Source organism: Thunnus albacares, chromosome 6 (genome assembly GCF_914725855.1).
Source record: "Thunnus albacares chromosome 6, fThuAlb1.1, whole genome shotgun sequence".
Taxonomy (NCBI): domain Eukaryota; kingdom Metazoa; phylum Chordata; class Actinopteri; order Scombriformes; family Scombridae; genus Thunnus; species Thunnus albacares.
Genome location: NC_058111.1, coordinates 13,556,945 through 13,579,639, shown reverse-complemented (window position 1 = coordinate 13,579,639; position 22,695 = coordinate 13,556,945). Strand labels below are relative to the sequence as shown.

Below are 22,695 nucleotides of genomic sequence, written 5' to 3'. Positions count from 1 at the left end.
GGGGGAGGGAACGCCCGATGGCTCCTGAGATAAATCTGTCTTGGGAGCCACCTGTTCATTGTGTGTAGTATTCTTGGAATAATGCATGGTTCCTGATTTGTTGTGTAGTATCTTAATTAATTACAAAGTAATTTAGGAATATGTACTTTATAGTCCAAATATCTTAAATAATGTAGGATTAAAAACCTTTGACATGGACAGTTTTCAAGACAGTAGCAGGACCCACCCTAAAGATCATATCATGTCAGCTGGTATTAATGCTTTAGTGGTGCATGTTGTTGCCATGTTCCCAGATGACGTAACTACTATATTCAGCACATTTACTGTGTATTCTGACTTTTCTCTCAGGGTCTCATATGGATATTGCCTTATTTTGAGGGCTCACAAGCTAAAATGTTAGAAACCACTTATTTAGTACATTAATATCATGTTTTTTAACCACATACATAACTGTTAAAACCATCCGCCAGCATAAATAAGAGTTTACCCACCCAAAAGATAAACACTCATCTAAACAGAAATTTAAGATGAGATAACACTTTATTGGTCCCTCAGGGGAAACTAGATGTTACAGAAGCACAAGAGGAAAGAGGCCATATAGGTCAATAGAGCAAGTAAAGGAATAAAAATGGAGAAAATTACTCACAAATCCAAATGAAACCTTTATACAGATACTAAAAAGTAAGTAAAACGGTAAGTAAGTAGGGAACAAAGTCTACAACAAATTGAAATATGTAAAAAACGATATACAGTATTGTATATAAGGTATACATATTATATATAAGGGTGCCTAATAATGAGGTATAAGTGCAAGACTGACTCCCAGCATAGTGCAGTTCCTCATATTGCTGATAAATGTAACAAAGTGGAATGATATAATACAACAACACGATAGGCATACAACAATATAGGATATTATACAGTAATAAATACATATATAAATTGTGTCATATTTTAGAAAAATGACATGTAGTGCAGTAAATAAAGTGACAAGCACTAGTTAAAGCAACATAAGCGAAGCATGTATATACTGTACATATATGATTATAATGAGATAGTCTAATAATAACTAGGATGTGGGATGATAGAAATACACAATGTTAAATAGGAATTATATATATAGCCTAACAGGGTGACATGTATTGCAGTAAGTAGTGTTATAGTTCTGGTTTCCAGCTGTTTATTTCTCCTCTTTCTGCTCTGATCCACAACAAACCAGTAGGGAATCAGGTGTAAATGGAAATCAGAGTCACAGTGTGAATACAGTCTATCTACTCTAAACACTTTTAAGGCCTTTTAACTGTAGTACAGATGGGAAAATAGCACTATATTGTGGTCATGTAATGGCTGTTTGAAATACACCTTAGGTCCTCCTGGATTATTGCCTGTAGGGGATGTTCACACCCTTTTGTCAAACAGATATGTGGAAAGTGAGGACACCTGCTGGACGTTGCCTGCTATTACAGCACAGATGGCTCAACACGCCCTGACAGATTTACCTCAATTTGATATAATTCATACATTTAATCTGGCATCAGAGGCTCATACACCTGCCTCAAATCAAGAGATGCATTATAAGAGAGAAAACAGCCTTCAAAGTGCTCATCTGGCTGCTCATGTCAGGTCCTTCCCATCCTCATAGCCTGAGTCCGCCCTCCTCCTCTCAGCTCCTGTCCGAGGAGTCCGGCAGTAGCAGCAGCAGCAGCAGCAGACCGGTGGAGGAGGTAAAAACTTTTCTTTCACCTTGTGTATTTTTCTTTAACCGACATAGCAAGAAGGAAGTTACAGTTTGAGACGAGTCTGCAGGTGTCCTGTGAGTGTTCAGGTAGGCGACGTTTTATATACTTGTGGTGAGAAAGTAAGTGGTACCTACAGGTAAAAGAAAGTTATCTCTCAGCTATTGACAGGAAGGTACTGGCACTAAAGGTAAGCTTATGACACTCTTATTTAAGTTAATTGGTATTCGAGTGTATTCATAAACAGGGGTATAAAAACTAGGTAGCTTTGGATCACAAATATCCCAGAAAATGCCATCAGTCACATGATTTAACTATTTCTATCCCTAACTTTTGACAATTCATTGTTAGAGCTCCATTCAGCTGTAAAGACTACTCTTAACTACTCTTATGATTTAAGATACATATTTGAAATAGTGAAACTCTGTACAGTGGGCTTCCTCTAAAGCCAAACTTAACTGTGGGTGACATGATTATCAAATAAATTAAATTGAGTTTGTTAAACAGACAAAAAAAAACCTTACAAGCAGGAGAACATCTCTTGTCATGTGTCCTCAAGCTTGTTCACTTTTGTCTCAGATTCTGCAGCTGCGCAAAGACACACACAGATTTTTACTCTAAATATAAAGTCAAAAGATGTTTTTAAAGGAAAAAACTAAATGCTTTGCTTTCTCTGCTGAGCTGTCTTATTTTGAAGTCAGAGTTGACCTGCCGATCTTACCTGCTGTGTCAACAACCAGTTCCCTGAATAAATATGTTATAGGAGCACACAAAATACTTTTCAATACTTGACAGTAGGGCTGGGCGATATGGACAAAATTAAACATCACGATATTTGTGCCCAAATACCTTGATATTGATATTGCAACAATATTGTAGATGACTATTGGTTTGGCTTTCACAAAACATTTTGAGATTTTTGATCAATAAACATCAGTAGTGTGGATATAATGACTAAAGCTGAAATTGTACCTTCTGTGTCCACGAGTACGTGAGGGTCCATGTGATGTAACTTTTGTCACACTGTCTTCCTGTAGATGCCAATCTACTGTACATGTGTGGAACATGTCCTCCGAGCAGACTCTAGAAAGTAGTATAAACAGAGCTATTACGCATCTGTGGTGTCCACAGTAATATATTTGTAGCTTAAGTGGGTAAAGGAAAATAATAGAACAGCTAGAACAGTCTGCAAATTACATCACTTTACTGTAAAGCTGCCTTCAAAACCAGGAAAAGACAACACTTATGTCATATCACGATATTACGATATCCAAAATCTAAGATGATATCTAGTCTCATATCAAAATATCGATATAATATTGATATATTGTCCAGCCCTGTTTGAAGGAAGATAATCGTGACTTTATAATCATAACTGGGTGGAATTGTTGGCACTGCTTCAAGTATTGCAGATGTTACTTCTTAAGATGAATCTACTGGGTGCCAAAGCATTCATTATCTATAATCAGGAGCATGTTGTGTTGGAGTCACTGCTTTTTAAAAAAAAAAATCATTTTAGAAAATTAATGGTACAACTCAACAAACAACAACAAGGATGTTCCTCTAAAGCTTTACAGACACTTAAAGGAAGGCGTAGTCATAAAATATGGGAGCAGTGAGCAAGAATGGTTAAGGATGTGAGGGTGTGAATGTTTTGCCACGTGATTTGTCTTACAGTGACAGAACCAGCCGGTGGTTGCTCCGTGCTGCCAAGCGTTTCCACACCTGCCCGCTGAGAGAAGCAGGAGGAGTCACCATGATTGACCTGAGCCACCTAACGGAGGAGGAGCAGGGGGTGATAATGACGGTGCTGAGGAGGGACGCCGAGCTGAAGAAGGCCGAGGAGGAGAGAATCAGGTAGACATATCTTACATCCGTCAGTCCTGTTTTAGCGAAAAAACAAAGCATGACATCCTAGAACAATATTTGTGGCGCTGTTGTGGAGATTTTCATGCTTCAAACTGTACAGTATTCAACGTGGGTTACTTTACATGAGCCAAAAATGTTTGGCAACATTTAAATTAATGCCGTGTCATTGAGCTAATGTAATTTTAATGATTCAATAAGTGCTCCCCAGTCCTTTCCATCGCCTGTTTTGTGAGAGGAGGCCTTTGTGGGACAGTAGACACACTGGTAAAAATGATGATACGTGTCTGGCCGTAATAGAATAACACAATAACAGCTCGGCCGGATACAGACGCTGCCTCAATCGCTGAGAAGCCTCAATGTGAGATGAGCAATTAGATTACAGCCAAGTTGAAGTCCACACGTGGGAGAGGATCATGCTGGTCTGACAGGACAAGAAAAGAAACCCCCAGAGGCACAATCATAAGAGACGCCTCACCTGTGAAGAGCCTGATGACCGCTCAGTTTAATTTCACAAAATTGGATCCCGATACTGCCTCTCTAGAGCTTGGAATAAAGATAAAATGAAAATCAGCTGCCCCTAAGGTCTCCATTGAAGCAATGGGAGGTGTCATACATTCCTCACAGTGTATGTTCAGGGCACGTTAAGACAAACAAGTGCCTTCGTATCTTTTCTGACCTCTCCCATGCGCCGAAACAAAAGGATAAACGTCTTCATCCCCCATGGAGTCGTAATGCAACAGTGCATGTCAGCTGCAACAAAAAAATGAATGTACCCTCTTTGAAGATGCGCTACACTTCATTTTCAAAAGTCAAGAATGCCATGAGACAATGTGCTTTTCATTGTGAGTTTAATGGAATTGGTCGGCCAACTTTTTTATTGGCAGGAGGCTGAATGCTCGCTGTGTCTCGAGTAGTCTGGTGTAAAAGGATTAAGCCAACAGCCTGTAATAATGTGCTACCCCTTTTTTCACATGACCGCTGTGGAGGAAAGATGAGTTGGGCTGGTCATTTTAAGGCGAGGGGATTTTTTTTTTCTCTCTTTAATTCAATTTTAACTAGATGTTTTGCAAATTCTTTCCTTTTAGATAGACCATGTGCACTGTTATATAAAACTCATAATGAAGCAGTGAAAAGTAGCAATAAAAAAATATATGATGTACTGAAGATAAACAATTTTCAGTTCATTAAGTAGCTCAACAGGGAAACACTGTCCATTGAGACCCAGAGGGAATTTTTCAATTTCGCTGAAACCTCATATTATCTTCAAATGAACTTTTAAAGACCTTTTTGCTCAAAACGAGGACGGGATTTTGTCTCCCATCACCAACATTGTAAGCATGTTTGGAGGGTATCTTCTAATGGATAATATGAACAGGAGGAATGATTACAACAAGCAAAACCTGTTTCATTGTTCATACGGGCACCTGACTGTACATACTTGAAAAACTGTGAACTTATCCTTTAAGGAAATGTCTAAAAAAAAAAAAAAAAGCAGCTGAACAGACTGAATTTTATAGTAAAAAATGAATAAGAGAACTGACATGATAATAAACCACAGAAAGGTATAGAAAGGTTTGACTGCTGATATCTTCTCAGGTGTGTTGTATCATAATTTAGAGGCTCTGATATCCCTGATGCACTACACCATGCACATCCATTTAGCATTTAGTATTTTCCAACCTAAATCTAAATTGAATCTATATCCATTTGAGCAGAAAGTCATTGGAGCATTTCATTTGTTCATATTACTGAAACAACTTCAAAACACCCTGAGATTTGTCTTTGTCTGCCGGTGGTTTTGCTCAAACTGAATTGAAATGGTGTCAGATTCTCCATTCAGTTCAGCTTAAAGTAAGCGTCTTGTATTTGTTCACTCACAAGAGAGGGTCTTTTGTGTCTTCATAGCCACTGGGCTGGAGAGGTACAATATCCTGTGTGCTTGTGATATACTTTTCATAACTTTCATTCAGTATGAAATGGCACTCAGATTAACATACATTATAAAAGGACTATGAATGACCTTACAGAAAAACCTCTTGACTTAATCATTTGTCATTTATCTCCTTTGTGTTTTTCCCACCAGGAAACTAGAGACGGTCCTGAACAATGACTCACAGTCAGACAGCAAGCTGAAGTACCTGACTGGAGAGTGGTTTTATGAGGCCAAGTCTCGCAGACACATGGACAAGATCCATGGCTCGGAAATCATCCTGGCCTCCATGAAACAGAGGAAAGCCGGTGGTTTAGGTGTGTTCATGCTCTACCGTAATGTGCGTTTTGTGATCAAGGAAAGAATCTAGCTCCCATCTGTACGTTACTCTGTGATTCAGTCTCATAGCACTATGCAAACTTTGCTCTGTGGAAATGTTAGATTTAAACATTGGTTTCACCCCCAGCAAACATTTTATCCTTACTGGCAGACAGTAGACATCTGTGGAATCACCAAAAATACAACTCACTGTTGAATAACTGATAAAAAAAATTTAATTTTTTTTTTTTTTTTTTTTTTTTAAATATCCCTCTTGAAGATTTGCATAATGGACGCTATGTGACTGAATCAAGGACTAATGTGTGGAGTGCTGAGATCAGAAATGGGTCTAGGAAATAATACTGTACTGTATTACCAAACTGGTTACTTCAATTGCATATTGTTGTATTCACAAACTCATGTATACTCAGCTCATTTCCTCTTTCTGCTGCAGACGGATCTCTTAGAATTGAAAGATCCAAGACACCCAGCAGTCGAGGTTCAGACACCGTCCCTCCACCGAAACCTGCCAGATGTTTGGAGGCAATACAGCCACAGGAGATGATGTATACAATCCTCACTTATCTATCTATCTATCTGTCTATCTATCTATCTATCTATCTATCTATCTATCTATCTATCTATCTATCTGTCTATCTATCTATCTATCTATCTATCTGTCTATCTATCTATCTATCTATCTATCTGTCACCCTTTCACTTTCTTATTTACATCCTTGATTAGTCTGATAGAGACATCCCACAATGGTACACAAGAGGTAGCGATGTCATATCTTTATATAAATATCTTATATCTTGTTATTGACTGGTCGAATACATATTTCATAATGAAGACTTGATTCACAAGATAAAGTCTGATTGGGCTGTTAAAATCACACATTTCCACACATACTGTATAATTTCACAGCAGCCTGTTTCTCTCTGTTTCTCTCCCTTAAAGATTCTACTAAAAGTTTCAATTTAAACTACATTAAATGACTCTTGGATCAGTTTGAAATGCTGGTACAGCTTCACTCTCTGTGTGTGTGTGCACAGTGCGCGTCCTGTCTTGTGACTCAACCTGTGTCAACAAAGGCGGTTCTAACAGGGAACATGTCTGTTTTATAGCCCAGCAGCAGCTACCTGCTCACAACATTGCAGGATGTGGACTGAAGAGGGCTGGTCTGATGTATGAAGGGAAAACAGACCAGTTTAGCAAAGTGTTTAAACTCAATAGAGCTCTCAGTGTAATTGCTCCAAATGAGAAGTGGCTGTCAGTCTCGGGTTTCTGGGATTTACCACCAGTATTTTCTCAACTATAGTGATTTTTTTTTGTTTGTTTAGTTATTTGATGATTATTGATATATTGTGAAAATGTATGATCTTTAAAATGTTGCAACTTACTCCACTAGAGGGCTGCTTTATTATCTATTCAAACTGGGGAACCAATACAAAATGTGCAGTTAAATAACTTTGTGCCATAACCAAGACATATTTAACATACTTTCTATTAGAGTACAGTCAATATTTGGTTTGGCAAGGCTTCAGAACTTTGTGCACAAGGTTGCAGTTGTCCTAAACACACAGCAGACTCCAGTCTGTTATAGCCTGAAGTCTTGGGTACTTGAAATATGCAAATTCCAGGATTTGCAGTGTAGTTCCCGTTATTTTGTTAACACATGTAGTTTAGATGAAATCAACAAGTCAGAAACTTAAGACTTGCTATTGTTAGGTAGATATTGTGAGTTTGTCAAACAGGAGTCCCTTCAGTATATTGTTTGGTTTGGGTGGGTAGACATCCCTCTCTTTGATATTAGCATTATTTACGTGTCAGCAAGCCCCAGTCATGCACATCACAGTATATTGAGCAAAACTCCCACTCACTGCTGAGGTACTAAGGAGTTTTGCAGTGGGTGTGTCATGTTCAAATACACATCATAACTCTCAGTGTTTTTAGTGCTTAACTAGAAATGTAAAATATTTTTCCCACAGTGATGCAGAGAAAGAGAATCTGAATTCAACAGTCCGCTCTCCAAGAACGGTAGGCATGTGTTAGAAAACAAACTGACTTTTTTGGTAGTTTTCCTCTTTTTACAGTGATATCAGAGCTGTTCTAACATTTGTTTGTTTTTTTTTCTTCAAGCCAAGGCACAACCCGTTCAACCGAGCTTCCCTTATTGTTGTTGAGCCAACTGAAAATACAGAGGGGTTGTCAAAGAGACGAGACCAGGAGTCGTCTGAGACAGGTGTGAACATTTAGAGCAGACATCTGTAAAGCTGTGAAATATGGAATGACCACATGATAGTGATAGCAGTGCAGTATGAGATCCATAATGGCACAATGTCATAAGTGCATCAGACCCACCCTGTCGTGCTTTTTCTGTTTCCCTCAGAGCCCATATCTCCCTTGAAGCATCACCCAGCAAGTGGGACCAGTCAGACTTCAGGTGGCTCCATCACATCAGAGGGCTCCTCTGTAGGTTTCAGGCCTGTGCCCAAGAAGAGGACATTTCTGTCAAGACGTGCCGGCAGCCAGACAGAAAGCAATGGCTCAGACTCTCAGGTAGGGTCAGTGGGGATCGTCCCTGCCCCAAGACGGAGTCTCCAGCGGGGATCTAGTGGAAGCTCGAATCAGTCCTACCTGAAGGGCCAAGATGAAGTGCCTCAGAAAACCGTGGCTGCAGTTTCTAATCAAGTTCCTCAGCCTGCTCAGCCATCCGGCTCTGCAGATGAAAACCCCCAGCAGCCACAGATTTTGTTTAATTCCAGTCTGGAGAAGGACAGAAACCTACCTTCTATAACCAGAGACAGGGCAGTGGAAAATACCCCCTACAACTCTTACCCAACATCTCCAATTAAACTCACTCATCCTTCTACTGCTACTGCTACTCACGACTTGTGCAGTTTCAGACCAGTCACATACACCAGAGGCGACGCGTCAGTCGACAGAGAAATCCCACAGAAGAGCGAAGACAGAGATGAGCAGACCCAAAGAGAACACATCGCTGGGAACACTGTCACCCTACCCACCGTCATCATCCAGGATTCAGACAGAGACATCAGCAGCAGTGTGGGAACAGCAATGAGGCAGGAGGAGCTGAGTTTGACCCATAGCACTGTGGGTAAGTTCAGTAACAAGAAGTAACTCTTCTTAGTTAATTGTAAGTTTGAGGCAGGGTGTTAATGTCAGCTGAGACAGTGCTTCCTAATATTTCTGGCATATTGAGCCTGAAAGTGAAACAACGTCTACTTGTTGTGACTTGTGAGCAGTTCAACCTTATAAGAGTGACATTTTCTTCCTCTTGTTTCTTTTGAAAGATTTTTAGAGGCCTGAAGAGGTGAAAATATGCAGTATTTAACAAGAAAAAAAGCAAATATTAGAGAAATTCAAAAAAGGATTGACAAAATTTACAGATTTTTATAATTATCCGGTAACTCAACAGATTTCGGCACCTGCTTTTGCTTCTTCTACTGTAGACTACTTCACTTCATGTCATGCTGCCACTCACCGTTATATGTCTCCACTCCACCAAAAAGTCCAGAAAATGCAGAATAATAAGAGCAGTGTGTCAGAGATGTACATAACTAGATACAATACCTGGTTCAGACGAGGGCTGTAGTTTTATGTCATCCCCCTCTTTATCACCATAATGAGATAACAGCACCACCAAGTGAACTACAGTACTTGTGGTTCAGAAGGGATAAATTCACTCAAGAAAAACAAAAAAACACAGTTTCTTAAGTGGTGCTCAATTAATTATCTTCTTGAAGCACACTTGATGGAAACACTCAACGATTCACATTTTATTTAGCTGAACTTGACTGTTTTTGTAGAAATGTCCTTGTTTTTAACAAGTGAATTGAATTGAAGGTGAAAAGGTCACTGTATTTATACAGACAGAATGAAAAAGTCCCATTAATCTCAATATTTATTTAGGAAAAACTACAATTATCGAATGAGACTAATGAGAAATCTCTTTTTATGAGTCTTTTTTGTCTCTTTTACTGCATTTGTTTTCTTTTTTTAACACTGTGTCTTTCCTGCTGCTCTGTTTTGTTGTGTGTAACTTCTTTTTGCCAATTAATTTATGTATGTAAAGTATCTTTGAGTACCTTTAAAAGTGCTGTATAAATAAAACATATTATCATTTTATTATTACAATACATGTGCTGTTTTAGATTTAATATTATGTTAGTGCAGCAGTTCGTCTCTGAGCTGTTTTAAGTGGGCTTCTGGGAGATAAAGCAAACCTGCAGGTGGTGGTAGCTTCTTATTATATTCTGAAATGTATTTAATTCTCCTTTCATACCTTTGTTTTCAGATCCACCAGTATCTTACAATCTCAACTTCATTGAAAAGTCTGATCAAGAAACACAGCAGAAATCAAATCAGAAACACGTGTTCAAATTATCCACTCAGACGTCCAGCCCCGCCGGTGATGAGGAGGATTCCATTGCGAAGGTGCTGGACTGGTTCAGCCGCAGCACAGGCAGCAGTGACTGGCTAAATGCAGAAAACAGACCCGAGGCCACAAAGAGCTCTGACAGACATCAAGTAGAAACCAACACATTAAGAAGTGAAGATTCATTAAGAAAAGGTGCAGGGGATATTATAAATGATAGAAAGAAGGAAACACTAGAAACAAAGAGAAGTCTCTTACAAAGACAGACTCATGAGGCTAAAGAGTTAAAAGTGACCGACAAAACAGGAAACAAGGAGCCGACAGAAACGCAAGTAGAAGTGAAGAAAGATACCAGAGACAGAATGCGGTCACAGGAAGTGAAAGATAATGACGATGAAAGTGAACCGCCCAAAATCTCTCATCTGAAGTCATTCTGGGAGAAAAGCAACGCGGGCCCTAAAATACTTATCAGTAAATCAAACACGCCCGTCGACAAAGGACAGAAAGCTGTTCAGCTCTCAGCAGTGAAAGACGAGGAGAAAGTGAATAAACCAAACAGAGTGACTGATATGCCCTCTGCTCCTGGAATATACAATGGGAAGGGAATCTATGATAAGCACACCTCAAATGATGGGGATGAAAGAGGAGAACAGCTGTTAGTCAGTCTACAGAAAGATATTGGAGACAGTGAACGTGTTAACATTAATATTAACCAGCACTTAGACAGTGTCCACATGGGGAAACAACAGATTCCTGTAAGTCAAAGGAGCAATAATGACCAAACATTAAACACAGATTATTTAAAGGTAGCAGCCAGTCCCCAAGTAGCTGACAGAAGAGGTTCAGACACAGAGATCTTATGTGTAACCAGACTCAGCCCACAGCGACAGGTACCCCCCCAGTCCAGACTGAGTCCAGAGTCTGAGAGCATCTCTGCAATCAAACCAAATCCACAACCTGACAGTATTTTCCAGTCTAGAGAAACCTCACTGCAAGAGGAGCTGTCAAAGTCTATTCCTGTGTCTCAGCTGGATACAGATCTCCAAACAAGGGATGGTCCAGACTCCGAGAAGCTGTCCAGAAACAGCCCAAATGTGGACTACAAGCAAGACGGGAACGATATACAAATCACCCCCAAAATAGACACACGCAGAGGTTCAAGTGAAGACTTTAGGATGAGGGAAAGTAAGGATAAAAGCATGCAATCAAGCATGTCTCCTAAAAGAAAAGAAGATGCATCTAATAAAGACAGAACTAACAGTCCTCATTCACATAGACAGGGCCTTGCTCATCAGGAAAGCACTGCAGAGAGGATAAAGCAGCTCAAATCTTTCTGGGAGCAGGAGAGGAATAAACCAATGTTTTATACCGGCAAATCGAAAGCTCTTGGGGATGGTAAAGTCGGTCGTGCTGCCAACCAAGCAAAACTGAATAAAAGATTTACAAAGTCAGAGTATGACCTAAGGTCGATTGGAAACGATTCAGGCAGTGATGGAGAAGACTCTGATAGAAATCACCCAAATTTTTCTACTCTTCCTTTGAATCAGAGAATAGAAAAGTCGTCCCCGAGCCTCGGCACGAGCCGAAGACAATTTAACAATCTGCGTGAGTTCTGGGACGAGGCCACGTCAGATTCCAAGGGATCATTATCCTTTGACAAACCCAAAAGCCCCAAAAGGAAAGAGCCACTAAGTGCCCAGCATCCACCTCAGGAGTTAAAGTGTGGCGACCCTGAGCTTTACCGCTTATCCCCAGCAAAATCAAGAGCAGCCAATGACAGCAAAAACAACCTGTCTAATTATATGACAGCTGAGTCAGGCCAGCAGAGAGAATCCAAACGGACCTCAAAAGACTCTAACAGAGAGGAGAAAGCCACGAAACCACAAAGCAATCTGGGAAAAGAGAGTCGCTCTCCCAAGAGTAAAAGAGACAACGTTAGCAATTCGAGCAGTCGTGTAAATTCTTTGCGTCGCGCCACTAGCATGTTTGCTCTCAGTGATCCCGAAGAAAAAGATCAGGGGCTTCTCAAAATGGATGTAAGCCCTGTCCACTCGCAGAGCAGAAGGCAGAGCACAGACCGGACTCAGAACAGGAGGCAGAACACAGATAAAGGCGCCTCACCGAGGAGAGCATTCGAGGACAGTGAAACCCTGATTCCACGTGCACGGGCATTTGTTCCCAGAGACTACCGGCATTACCTGGGGATGACAGACAAGACGAGTGTCCACACCTCCCTCGCCCCGGCTGTGAAGGACGAGGGGTCAGAGGGTAAAATCGGATATGAATTTGACCTGGGGGGGCCAGTGAGGGCCAGCACCCCGGTGAGCTCAGAGGAGCGTTACGGCAGGAGGAGCAGCAAGACGAGTCAGCGCCCCCTGTGGGCAAACTACAGCAGTTCAGACACAGGTCAGGAGTCGTCTATGAGCAGCACCTCAGAAACCTGGTCCATCTCGAGGAACGGCTCAAACCGTGAGCACCAACTTCTTCTTTTTTTTTTTTTTACAGTGTCACACAAAGACTTGAGTTTGTTTTTACTGTAACTCAAAGAAAAAAATACACTCCAAATATACAATTTACATTTGCACATGATATTCTGTCTTGACCTGCTATAACTTCAAATGCTACTATATGCTAAAGCTATTATAGTCATGTGTTAAGTCAAATATACACATTAAAAGTTGGTATTTAGTACTTTTTCCAAAGACAAAATTCACAAAATAACATTTAGACTGCCTAAATTTGTGAAATAAATAGTTTTTTGAAGAGAAAGAAAAACAATTAAAATATATCTAACTAGATCATTTTAACAATAATCAATAAAGCTGTTTCATTTATCTTGAAACGTTAACATACTGTATGTTACAGAATGATCATATTAAATCTGCATACAAATAAAACAAAAATAGAAAAAAAAAGGTTTTCAAAGCATGAAGTAGTTGCTGATAACATTGTGAGATCTATGTCTCCTTTACACTCAACCTGACCATTAAACACAAGTATGTTTCCTTGTTTTGAACATTTATTTTTCTAAGTCGTCCAAGTGTCTGCTGTTAGCATACTCCCAGACAATTATGATCACACTGTTGTATCCAGCAGTATCCTTGGTATCATGTCCGTGTTTCTTGTTTTCTCTGTTGGCAGAAGCAAATCTCTGTAAACACTTAGTGCTCCTGCGGTCAGTTGGCTGTGTTTAATTTGTGGGTTGGGCGATACATAGTTCTGACTTTACTGACATCACACCACTGTTGCTCCAGAGACAGTTTCACTTCAGCTTTATTTCACAGTAATTTTTTAATATATATATATATATATATATATATATATATATATATATATATATATATATATATATATATATATATATATATATTTCATGCACAGTATTATTATACAAGTTAATGGAAACACAAATTAGAGACTTATGTCTAATAACATGTAGTATAATAGTAAGAATTCTTGAATGAGACAACACCAGTTTATATGTTCTGCTTGAAACACCTGGACTTATACTTGTTTCACTTGTTTTCACTTAACACAGTTTGTGAATTCATCATTAACTTAATTTACACAGCTTAATTCAAAAATTTGGATTTCCCTTTGTGTGTTTTGAGTACAGGTGTATACACACAAGCTCTGGTAGCATTAGACCTGCTATAGTAAAATAATCTCTGCATTCAGATCACGTAGTGTTTGAAAGTGCCAACCCTCTGCTCTGATGTGAGCAATTATAATATAAAACAAGGACTCAGTCGTTTGTTAACACACTGTCTGTTCAATATCATTGTTTATTGCAATTTCAATAGTTGTGAAAACCAATTTGAGCATGAAAATCTATCACTTAGCCAGCAAACAAATCCAGACAGGACATGTCAATTATTACATTAATTAGAGTTTTGTTTTCCATGACGTAGGTGAGAATGATGATGATAACCAAAACCCTGTAAGGAAAGCGTTGCGGCGAGCAGAAGCACGCCCTAAAACTCTGGCTAAAAGTATGGAGGACATCACAGCATCCTTACCACCACGTGAGCATTTCCACAACGTCCAAGTCTAACATTTCCCAAATGTATAGATCATTTTTGTTGACTGTGGTTACTTTGTTTATCTCTCACAGGACAAGAAAGAAGACAGGATCCAACTGTTGAGATGAGGCGCATTAGTGATGGTAAAAATCGGCCTGATCTGTGTAATTATGTATATCTGTTCAAACATGGTGGTATATTAGTTAAGATTCTGTATCTTCTAGTTTCGTCCATCCCGTCGCCCTCCTCATCCTTATTTTCGGATCCAGAGCACCTGAAGAAGATGAGCAAATCAGTTCCTTCGTTTTTACAGAAGGAGGTAAAACCACCACTGCATCTTTTAGTCCAGTTGGTCAAATCCTGCTCTGCATCCCCGTGCACAGAGCTTTCTGTGCCTGCTGTCTGTGTTGCAGGATGACGGCAGAGATACTGACTCCACCTACGAGGACAGTGACCACCGAGGAAGCCTAACGATGGGCAGATCTATGTCTAACCTCACCAACTCCTCTGGCATGGCGTCTGTGTCTTCTGTATGTTCACACACAGCAGCATGAGTCGCTTACGCATGAGCACACTTCCCACACAAACACTGCTCTCTCAAACTGCACTGCTCACTGGCTTTTAAGCATAATTAGTAATTGTTGGGGATTAGTATCAACCCATAATCTGTTTTCGTGTTCAGAGTTAACAGTTTTCCATCACACAAACCACAAATTGTTCAATAAACTTTTTTCTGCATGTGTGTGCTCCTAGCTGAGCGGAAGTGTGATGACCATGTACAGTGGGGACTTTGGGAATGTGGAGGTTCAGGGAAACATCCAGTTCTCCATCAACTATGTGCAGCGGCTCAGAGAGTTCCACATCTTTGTGGCTGAGTGCCGAGACTTGGCTGCAGTCGACCCAAAGAGGGGCCGCTCGGATCCGTGAGTACTGTATCTGATGCAATACACAGAGAACAAATTCTAAGATGAACGTTTTTATACTGTATGTACTTCTAATTCTCTGGTAACTGAAGAACCGAAGGAAAACACACACTCGACTAAGGTGCTGTCTCGCAAACAGACATCAAAGACAGGAGGGGAAAGCTGCATGCTCATAACTGCAGTGCAATCATTTTTTATTTTAAAGGCCCTGAAAACATAGTTTCTCAATTAGTGTCTTACGTTATACAATGAATGTGTTATTTTCTGCCAGGGTTAGATCAGTCAGTTTTCATCATTTCACCAGAGAAATACTGTATATTTATTTGTGTTTTTGTCTGTGCTCTTCCTGCCCTCTTGACTAGTTTTCAAGTATGTGGAGCTCAATTGGAAAAAGGTGATATGATGTACTTCTATGCACCAATCAGGAGCAAGATTTGAATCATAATCAGATGACGGTTGTATGTAAGGTCATTTGTTCATGTTTCCAGGTCACTGTGAATCAAATCTGATCAAACTGAACCTAAATTTTCAGGGGCTTTAAGTTCTAAAAATGAAAATGAGACCACAAACAGACACATTTAGCGACTAGCTGGTGAACATAATGGAGCATTTAGCAGCTAAAGAGCCCTCAGGATTTCCCTCAGGATAGGGACCAAAAACAGAGCGAAAGGGGAGTGAATATTGGATTTACATTCATTAAGTGGAAAGAAACACGACTCCCAATGAATGATAATGTTGCTCCATAACTGTTGGATGTGTAAATAAGTTTGCCAACAAGTTCACCATGTCAACTTAAAAGGTGATGATATGTCAGTGTTGTTTTCACAACTTGTTTCCGCTGCCCCCAAGTGGCTAAAAAATCAGTTAACGCAGTTTTAAGGTATATTTTAACAATGAAAATTGTGTTGCTGTTTTGTTTTTCAAGGTATGTGAAAAGCTACCTGGTTCCTGACAAAGCTAACCTCGGAAAAAGGAAAACATCTGTAAAAAAAAAGACATTGAATCCAACCTTCAACGAGATCCTCAGAGTAAGAGCCCACAGATATGACGCCAGTAGCACTAAACATACACAGACACTTTCCCACACTGTAATGCTTAATACTTGGCGTGCTTGACAATCAGCAAACAAAAGCAGCTCACTCCTCTCCGTCTCTCCAGTATCGTGTTCGCATGGAGTACCTCAGAACCCAGACGCTCATTCTCTCCGTTTGGCATAACGACACCTTTGGCAGGAACAGTTTCCTGGGCGAGGTAGACGTGGACCTCTCCAAGTGGGACTTTGACCACACCCAGATGAACTACTTAGCCCTGAAAGCCAGGGTAAGAAAAACACACACACAGCTTTATCCGCAGTAGTTGTTTTCTCATCAAATAACAGTAGCAGCTGGTCAGTTTGCTCATTTCCCCAGAGTCTATTTGAGCTGGTTATATCACATGTTCTGTAGTTATTGTATAAGCTGTGTACAAAGGAATTCAGGAGCGTCATGATGGATTTTGGATGAACTGTTTATGTAATGTATACTCTCTCTGTATATTTCAGACAACACCCACTTTAGCGCCCTCAAATGGGCGAGGAGAGATGAGATTAGCCATACGTTTCCTGCCGCAGATCATCCACAGTGAAGGTCTGCACACAAACTTACTCTGCTTTTTAAAAGGCCTTGTAACGTATTCCAAAAAATTCACAAAGGTATATAAAAACGTTGCCTGTCATTTCTTCTTTAAAGGATTAGCCAAGGAGGGTCCGAGCACTGGAGAGGTCCACATTTGGGTGAAAGAATGCAAGAACCTGCCTCTAATCAGGGCCACCATTGACCCATATGTCAAGTGGTATGCACAACATCCTGCACAAGTAAGGATATCAATAGAAGTTTTCTGGTGCACTATATCAATCTACATGTTTCTTTTTCCCTCCTCATTTCAAGCTTTGTGCTGCCGGACACGAGCAGGAAGAGTCGTCAGAAGACACGTGTGCTGCGGAGGATGGTGGATCCAGTGTTTAACCACACAATGGTGTACGATGGTATCAGAGAGGCCGATCTAAATGAAGTCTGCGTAGAGCTCACAGTGTGGGATCGAGACAGGCTAGCCAGCAACCTGCTTGGTGGCCTGAGGCTTGGAGCTGGAATAGGTAGGGGTGGAAAAACTAAATTTAATATAAAAACACTCAAACTGACAACAAATGTGACTCATGTAACTGCTGGAACATCACACAGTTAAACTAGAAAACTTAATTTTCTAGACAAAATGTGTTGTAATTAGTAATATTTTAAAATGAAGAGTTAAGAGGCTGTAAATGTAGACATAGCAGAAGTTTGTCAGGCAGCTCTAGCTTAACCATAGAGTAACAATGGATGTGTCCAAAATTGTTCACTTAAAATTGCTGTCATTACTTTTAAGTAAATGTGAATGTGGTGGATATATAAGATGAATTCACAGAGAACAAGTTGTCTTTCAGAGATTTATTGCAATATCCAGAGTATACATGTGCAAACACGGATCCCCAAGTTTGCTAGACTGTATGAAGTTCAAAATCATATTTTACATGTGAGCATTTTGTCATAGAACATCCCATATGCATCATCCTAACAGGTGTCTTTTAATGAATGCAAAATATTCCTTCTATTCATTCATAACCTTATCTATGTTTATTCATACAAGCACAAAAAGTTTCTGAGGAGAAGTCTAATCAAACAACCAGACCTGCATGTGTCCACTGGCTGTGAACCATTTTGGTTGTGCAAAGAGAAATGGCAGTCCTTATTTACACACTCATATCTCAAAAAGCAAAAATCACCTAGACTTTTACACTATACATTGCAGCAGGAGGGGCTAAACATTTGATTGTGATTTGTAAGTTGTAATTTATAAAGGTGCATGTGTAGGAAGATTTAAGCCGTCACCTGCAATGCCACTGAAGAGTCACAGCTCTAAAACTGTGACACCCGTTGGTTTGATGTTTGTGTGATTAAGAGGAGGCATAGGCAGCTGCACAATTTAATACTCAATATGTATGTGAACAATAACAACACTGGGACTAAGAGCTGCTCAAAACATTTATTTTCCTCTATGTACAGCAGCAGCTACAGTGGATGATGTTACTGCTTTCATCATCCACTCTGATTGGCCCAATAATAACACCCACAATAGTCTAAAAAGCATAAAACTGTAAATTGTTGTGAAGAAACCTGAACCAGAGTCATCAAATACAATGGGTTGAGTTTTTTTTCCTCCCATTCATGTCCATAATAAAAAAGCTGAAAATTATAAAATGTAAAATAGTATCAGAGTGAAAATGAATTGCAGCTGTGCCCTAAATGAGCCATTTTAAAGTTTGAACAGCATTTCAGACTTTCAGAGGATACAAAAGCATTGAAGTGAAGTAATAAAGAACAAAGATTATCAATGAATAGACATATTTCCAATCCTTGTATTTTGCTGTGTCTCTCTGTAGGCAAAAGTTACGGTGCGCTGGTGGACTGGATGGACTCTACTCCCTATGAGGTGGCGCTATGGGATCGCATGATAGCTTCTCCAAATGAATGGGTGGAGGACGTGCTCCCACTAAGAATGCTGAACTCTGCCAAAACTGCTTTCAAATAAGTGCAAATAAGTATAGCACACTGGGATACATACTGCAAATATAATATATTCTTAAGAGGTAAAAACATAATACATGTTATAAAGGTGATTTAAATTCAGTCCAAAAAAGCTTTGTAAGGATTTTAATAGTCTCATAAAAAATAAAGTAAAGTCACTGGAGTGAAAAATTGGAATTAACCATGTTGCCGTAGTTTTACAGCAGCCTGTGGTGCCACCTAACAAAGCAATTTCATAAAAAATGGTGGCTTTGTGAACACTTCAGGGTCCCTGTTGAAACTCCACAGGAAAGAACAAGGGGAAATAAAATTAGAAAACCAAATGGTGGAAACAAAAAACTCTGGAGAGTGAGCTGAAAAATAACTCAAATAAATTCCGATCCTGGAACAACTGAGTACTGAAAGTCTTTATGCAGAGGGGTAGGAAGAAGTTAAAGACACTTAATGGAACATCTGATCATCGTTTGCCTTTTGTCATGGTGTTCAAACAAGAATGTTATAGAGCAGTGTAATGAGTGAGAAAAACATAGAACATAAAACAAGGGAACATATGCTTTTTGTGATTTTCTTTTCTTTACATTTTTAAGCTAAGATTTCTTTATTGTCATTTCTCAGTACTCACATACATTGAAATTAAATTGATCCTCTGCATTTGACCCATCCTATACACACACACTAGGAGCAGTGGACCAGAGACCAACTCCGGTTCTTTTTGCCAGTGCCAGTAGTCAGGGGCATTAACCATAACATACATGTCAAGAAACTGAAGATAGCCCATGCACAGCAGTGCCTCTCTCCTGGGTGCCAGCTGATGCATAACATACATGTCTTTAATGGTGGGAGGAAACCGGAGAACCCACGCAAACACAGGGAGAACATGCAAACTCCACACAGAAAGGACCTGGGACAGCTGGGGTTCGAGCCCAGGACCTCCCTGCTGTGAGGCAACAGTGCTAACCACTGAACCACTGTGTTAAACATGGTCAAAGTTCCCAAACCTGAGGTTAACTGTAGAAATGCTCCCTGCAAGTCAAAAGCCCAGGCTTCAACCTGGTCAGAAAACTTCATTTGCAATGGTTTTTTATACCTTGCCGACAAGTTGATGTCAGCTCACCGTGCATGCCCATATAATGGCCATCCTTTGTAACTAAGGTTGTTGCTAATGCTGTTGCTAAGGTTTTTCCATTAGTTGTTTGCATCCTTCCAGCTCATGTATGGATGTATTTGAGAAGTTGACATTTCAAGTAAAAAACGAGTAAAAGAAGTGAAATCCTACTACTACTGCTTGTTTACATAGACACCAGAAGTTGGTTGAGACTCAGCTTCCAGAAGCTGACCAATCAGAAGAGAGTGGGCTCATCAGGGGAAGGGCCTTAAAGAGACAGGAGCTAAAGCAACCTGTTTCAGACAGAGGCTGAATTGAGGGGCTGTGTAAAGGGTCAGTATAAGATAAATACGGAGTTAATTGAACTGTAAATAAAGCAAAGATATTCCAGACTCAGATTAAAATATAGACCTGTAAATGTGCATAATATGTCCCCTTTAAAGCTACATCAGCCTGTCAACAGGTGTCCTCAATGTAATCTGTACAACAGTCACCATACATCCATCACACCACAATAAAAACATTAAGAAATATATCCCAAAGGTTTTATAATATCTGCACAAAGCGTTATCTTGATTACATTGCTCTATACACTTCTGTTCTTTTTATGGGGGTAATTATGTTTGAGCACTCAGAAGAAGGCTAAAGCCAAACCACTATAGTGTTTTTAATTACATCTTGCATTCTTGAATAAAGGCTTTTATTGTAATAGAATCTGAAGTCATGCTCCTCTCGCTATCCAGAGATGTAAATTATTACCTGCCCTTAATGTGCAGGACACCTCTTTACTCCCTGAATATCTCTTGAGTCAAATTATCTTACTTCAGTTTTCATTTGGCCAAACAACAGTGATAAAAAAATGTGTTGGTAAAATGTATTGGTGTTTTTAAATTCACACTGCTGTGCATTTACACAGCTTCACAATGTACAAAGTTTCTCAAGGTATGTTTCTTAAATTTCCACAACAATGTCGAAATATTCAGGGCACTTTTCTTGGAGATTGAAAAGAAACACACTGTCTACACACTTGAATTAAGCAGGTTTCATATTAACTGGCCAAGTCCTTCATCAGAACATTTAGAGTTCAGTGAGAGGATGTTCCTTTTAGATTTCAGCACTTTTCATTTAGAAGTTTTTAATGTTAATTAGGGCCACAATTAACAATTATCTTCTTCATATATTGTTTAGTCTATAAAATGTCTTGAAATAGTGCTTCTCACACTTTCCCAAACCCCAAAGCAACATCTTCAAAATGCTTGTTTTGACCAACCGACGGTCAAAAACCCAAAAGATCTTCAGTTTGCTATTATATAAGCCAAAGAAAAGCATTAAAACATCCTGAAGTTTGAGAGGCCAGCTAATGTTTAGCATTTTTGCTTGAAAAATGACTGTAACGATTAATCAATTACCAAAATACTCGCCAATACTTTTTTCGATCGACTAATTCATTAATTGTTAAATCGTTGCAGCTGTAATGTTTAATATTTTTTATTATTTTTCTTTTATTCCAGGAATGTTGAAGTTGTATACCTCCTTTAACTTTGACATGTCTTCTGTTAAGCAATATTGACACTGGATAATGTAATTTTCATTGCACTAAAACTTTAAAAAACCTGAACCATAGGACTGTGTTCTGTATTTATTGTATGTCGCCTCAAACTGTCTTTACAGCCTTTTATTCACTGAAGTGGTTGCATGTATCCTCTGAAAACTTTGCTTTTCAGACTAACACTTGTTTTGAGAGTATTTTTATATACTTTGATTTGATTTGACAGCATATCTGACATGTGATGAACTGTTGCAATTACAGTATGTTAACCACAAGTGGGATTAAAAACATAACATGCAGAATAAATTTCACATGTCTATTTTTTTAAAATCATTTTTAACATTAAGGTAACTGGCAATGGTAGCCTACAGATAAATTTCAAGGTTGTCTGAATAATGTTGTGGCTTTTGACAGAAAAGTGACTGCTCCATGTCAAAGTTTTTAATCATCCTGTGAAATATCTCACTATCACTATCTACTGGATGAATTGACACACTTTGTTCAAAGATTCATGGTTCCTAGATGATGAAGCCCCATGACTTGAAAACTGTTCATAAAAATGTTGGTGGACTATCATGTAACATTAATATTAGTGTAGTTTTATACATTTTTAATGTTCCCAGCACCTTAAGCAAATAATCAGACACCTTCATTTTACTGGGTTGGCAGTAGCAATCTCAGAGACATATCTTGAAAACAAAAGCTATCAATATGGCTAGACGAGAGAGATTCATTTAATTTTGGTGAACCGACCCTGTAAATTACAAACTTAAATAACTGCTGAATACTTCACCGACTTGTTTTGCAATGTGTATAACATAGTGGACACACTCTATAGATGATGAAGAGAGTTTCAAAGAGAGGCGAAGGGACTCCACTCTCTTTCTCTCTCACAAGATTTTGCATAAGAAGAAATAAAAGGTTAGGATGATATTGCAGATGACGACAGCCACCACAGTGCTGTTGTAGCAGCTCAGGGATGACATAACTGTGTGAGAAAGGAAGACAAGAACCATTAAGACTTTGCACAGTATTGTGCAACATGTGTCTTTTATTAAATGTTATTACACATTCAGTGCAGATTTTGATAATCAAGAACTAGATATGTTGTAGATCCACTGAAAAATTTTACCCAAATTTTCTATTTTTGTGTTAGAATATGAGAGTGTGATTAAGAGGAGATACTATAAGTACACACACACACACATACATATATATATATATATATATATATATATATTT

The 22,695-nt window shown here is 39.2% G+C and overlaps 1 protein-coding gene across 2 annotated transcripts; it reads left to right on the top strand.

Moving 5' to 3' along the window:
- The first annotated feature begins 1,027 nt into the window (after positions 1–1,027).
- sytl2b (synaptotagmin-like 2b) lies at positions 1,028–19,249 on the top strand. 2 transcript variants are annotated; one of them, XM_044355345.1, is made up of 19 exons: positions 1,028–1,724; positions 3,414–3,593; positions 5,689–5,852; positions 6,308–6,419; positions 7,845–7,893; positions 7,996–8,098; positions 8,246–8,974; positions 10,175–12,724; positions 14,167–14,280; positions 14,370–14,420; positions 14,502–14,596; positions 14,691–14,807; positions 15,031–15,200; positions 16,126–16,228; positions 16,359–16,520; positions 16,741–16,825; positions 16,928–17,030; positions 17,126–17,331; positions 18,655–19,249. In XM_044355345.1, the coding sequence occupies exons 2-19, from the start codon at positions 3,493–3,495 to the stop codon at positions 18,801–18,803; spliced, it is 5,163 nt and encodes a 1,720-aa protein (XP_044211280.1). In that variant the 5' UTR covers positions 1,028–1,724; positions 3,414–3,492; the 3' UTR covers positions 18,804–19,249. The 2 variants fall into 2 exon arrangements, with proteins under 2 accessions (XP_044211280.1, XP_044211281.1); XM_044355346.1 differs by having other exon boundaries at positions 1,028–1,825.
- Positions 19,250–22,695: the final 3,446 nt, after the last annotated feature.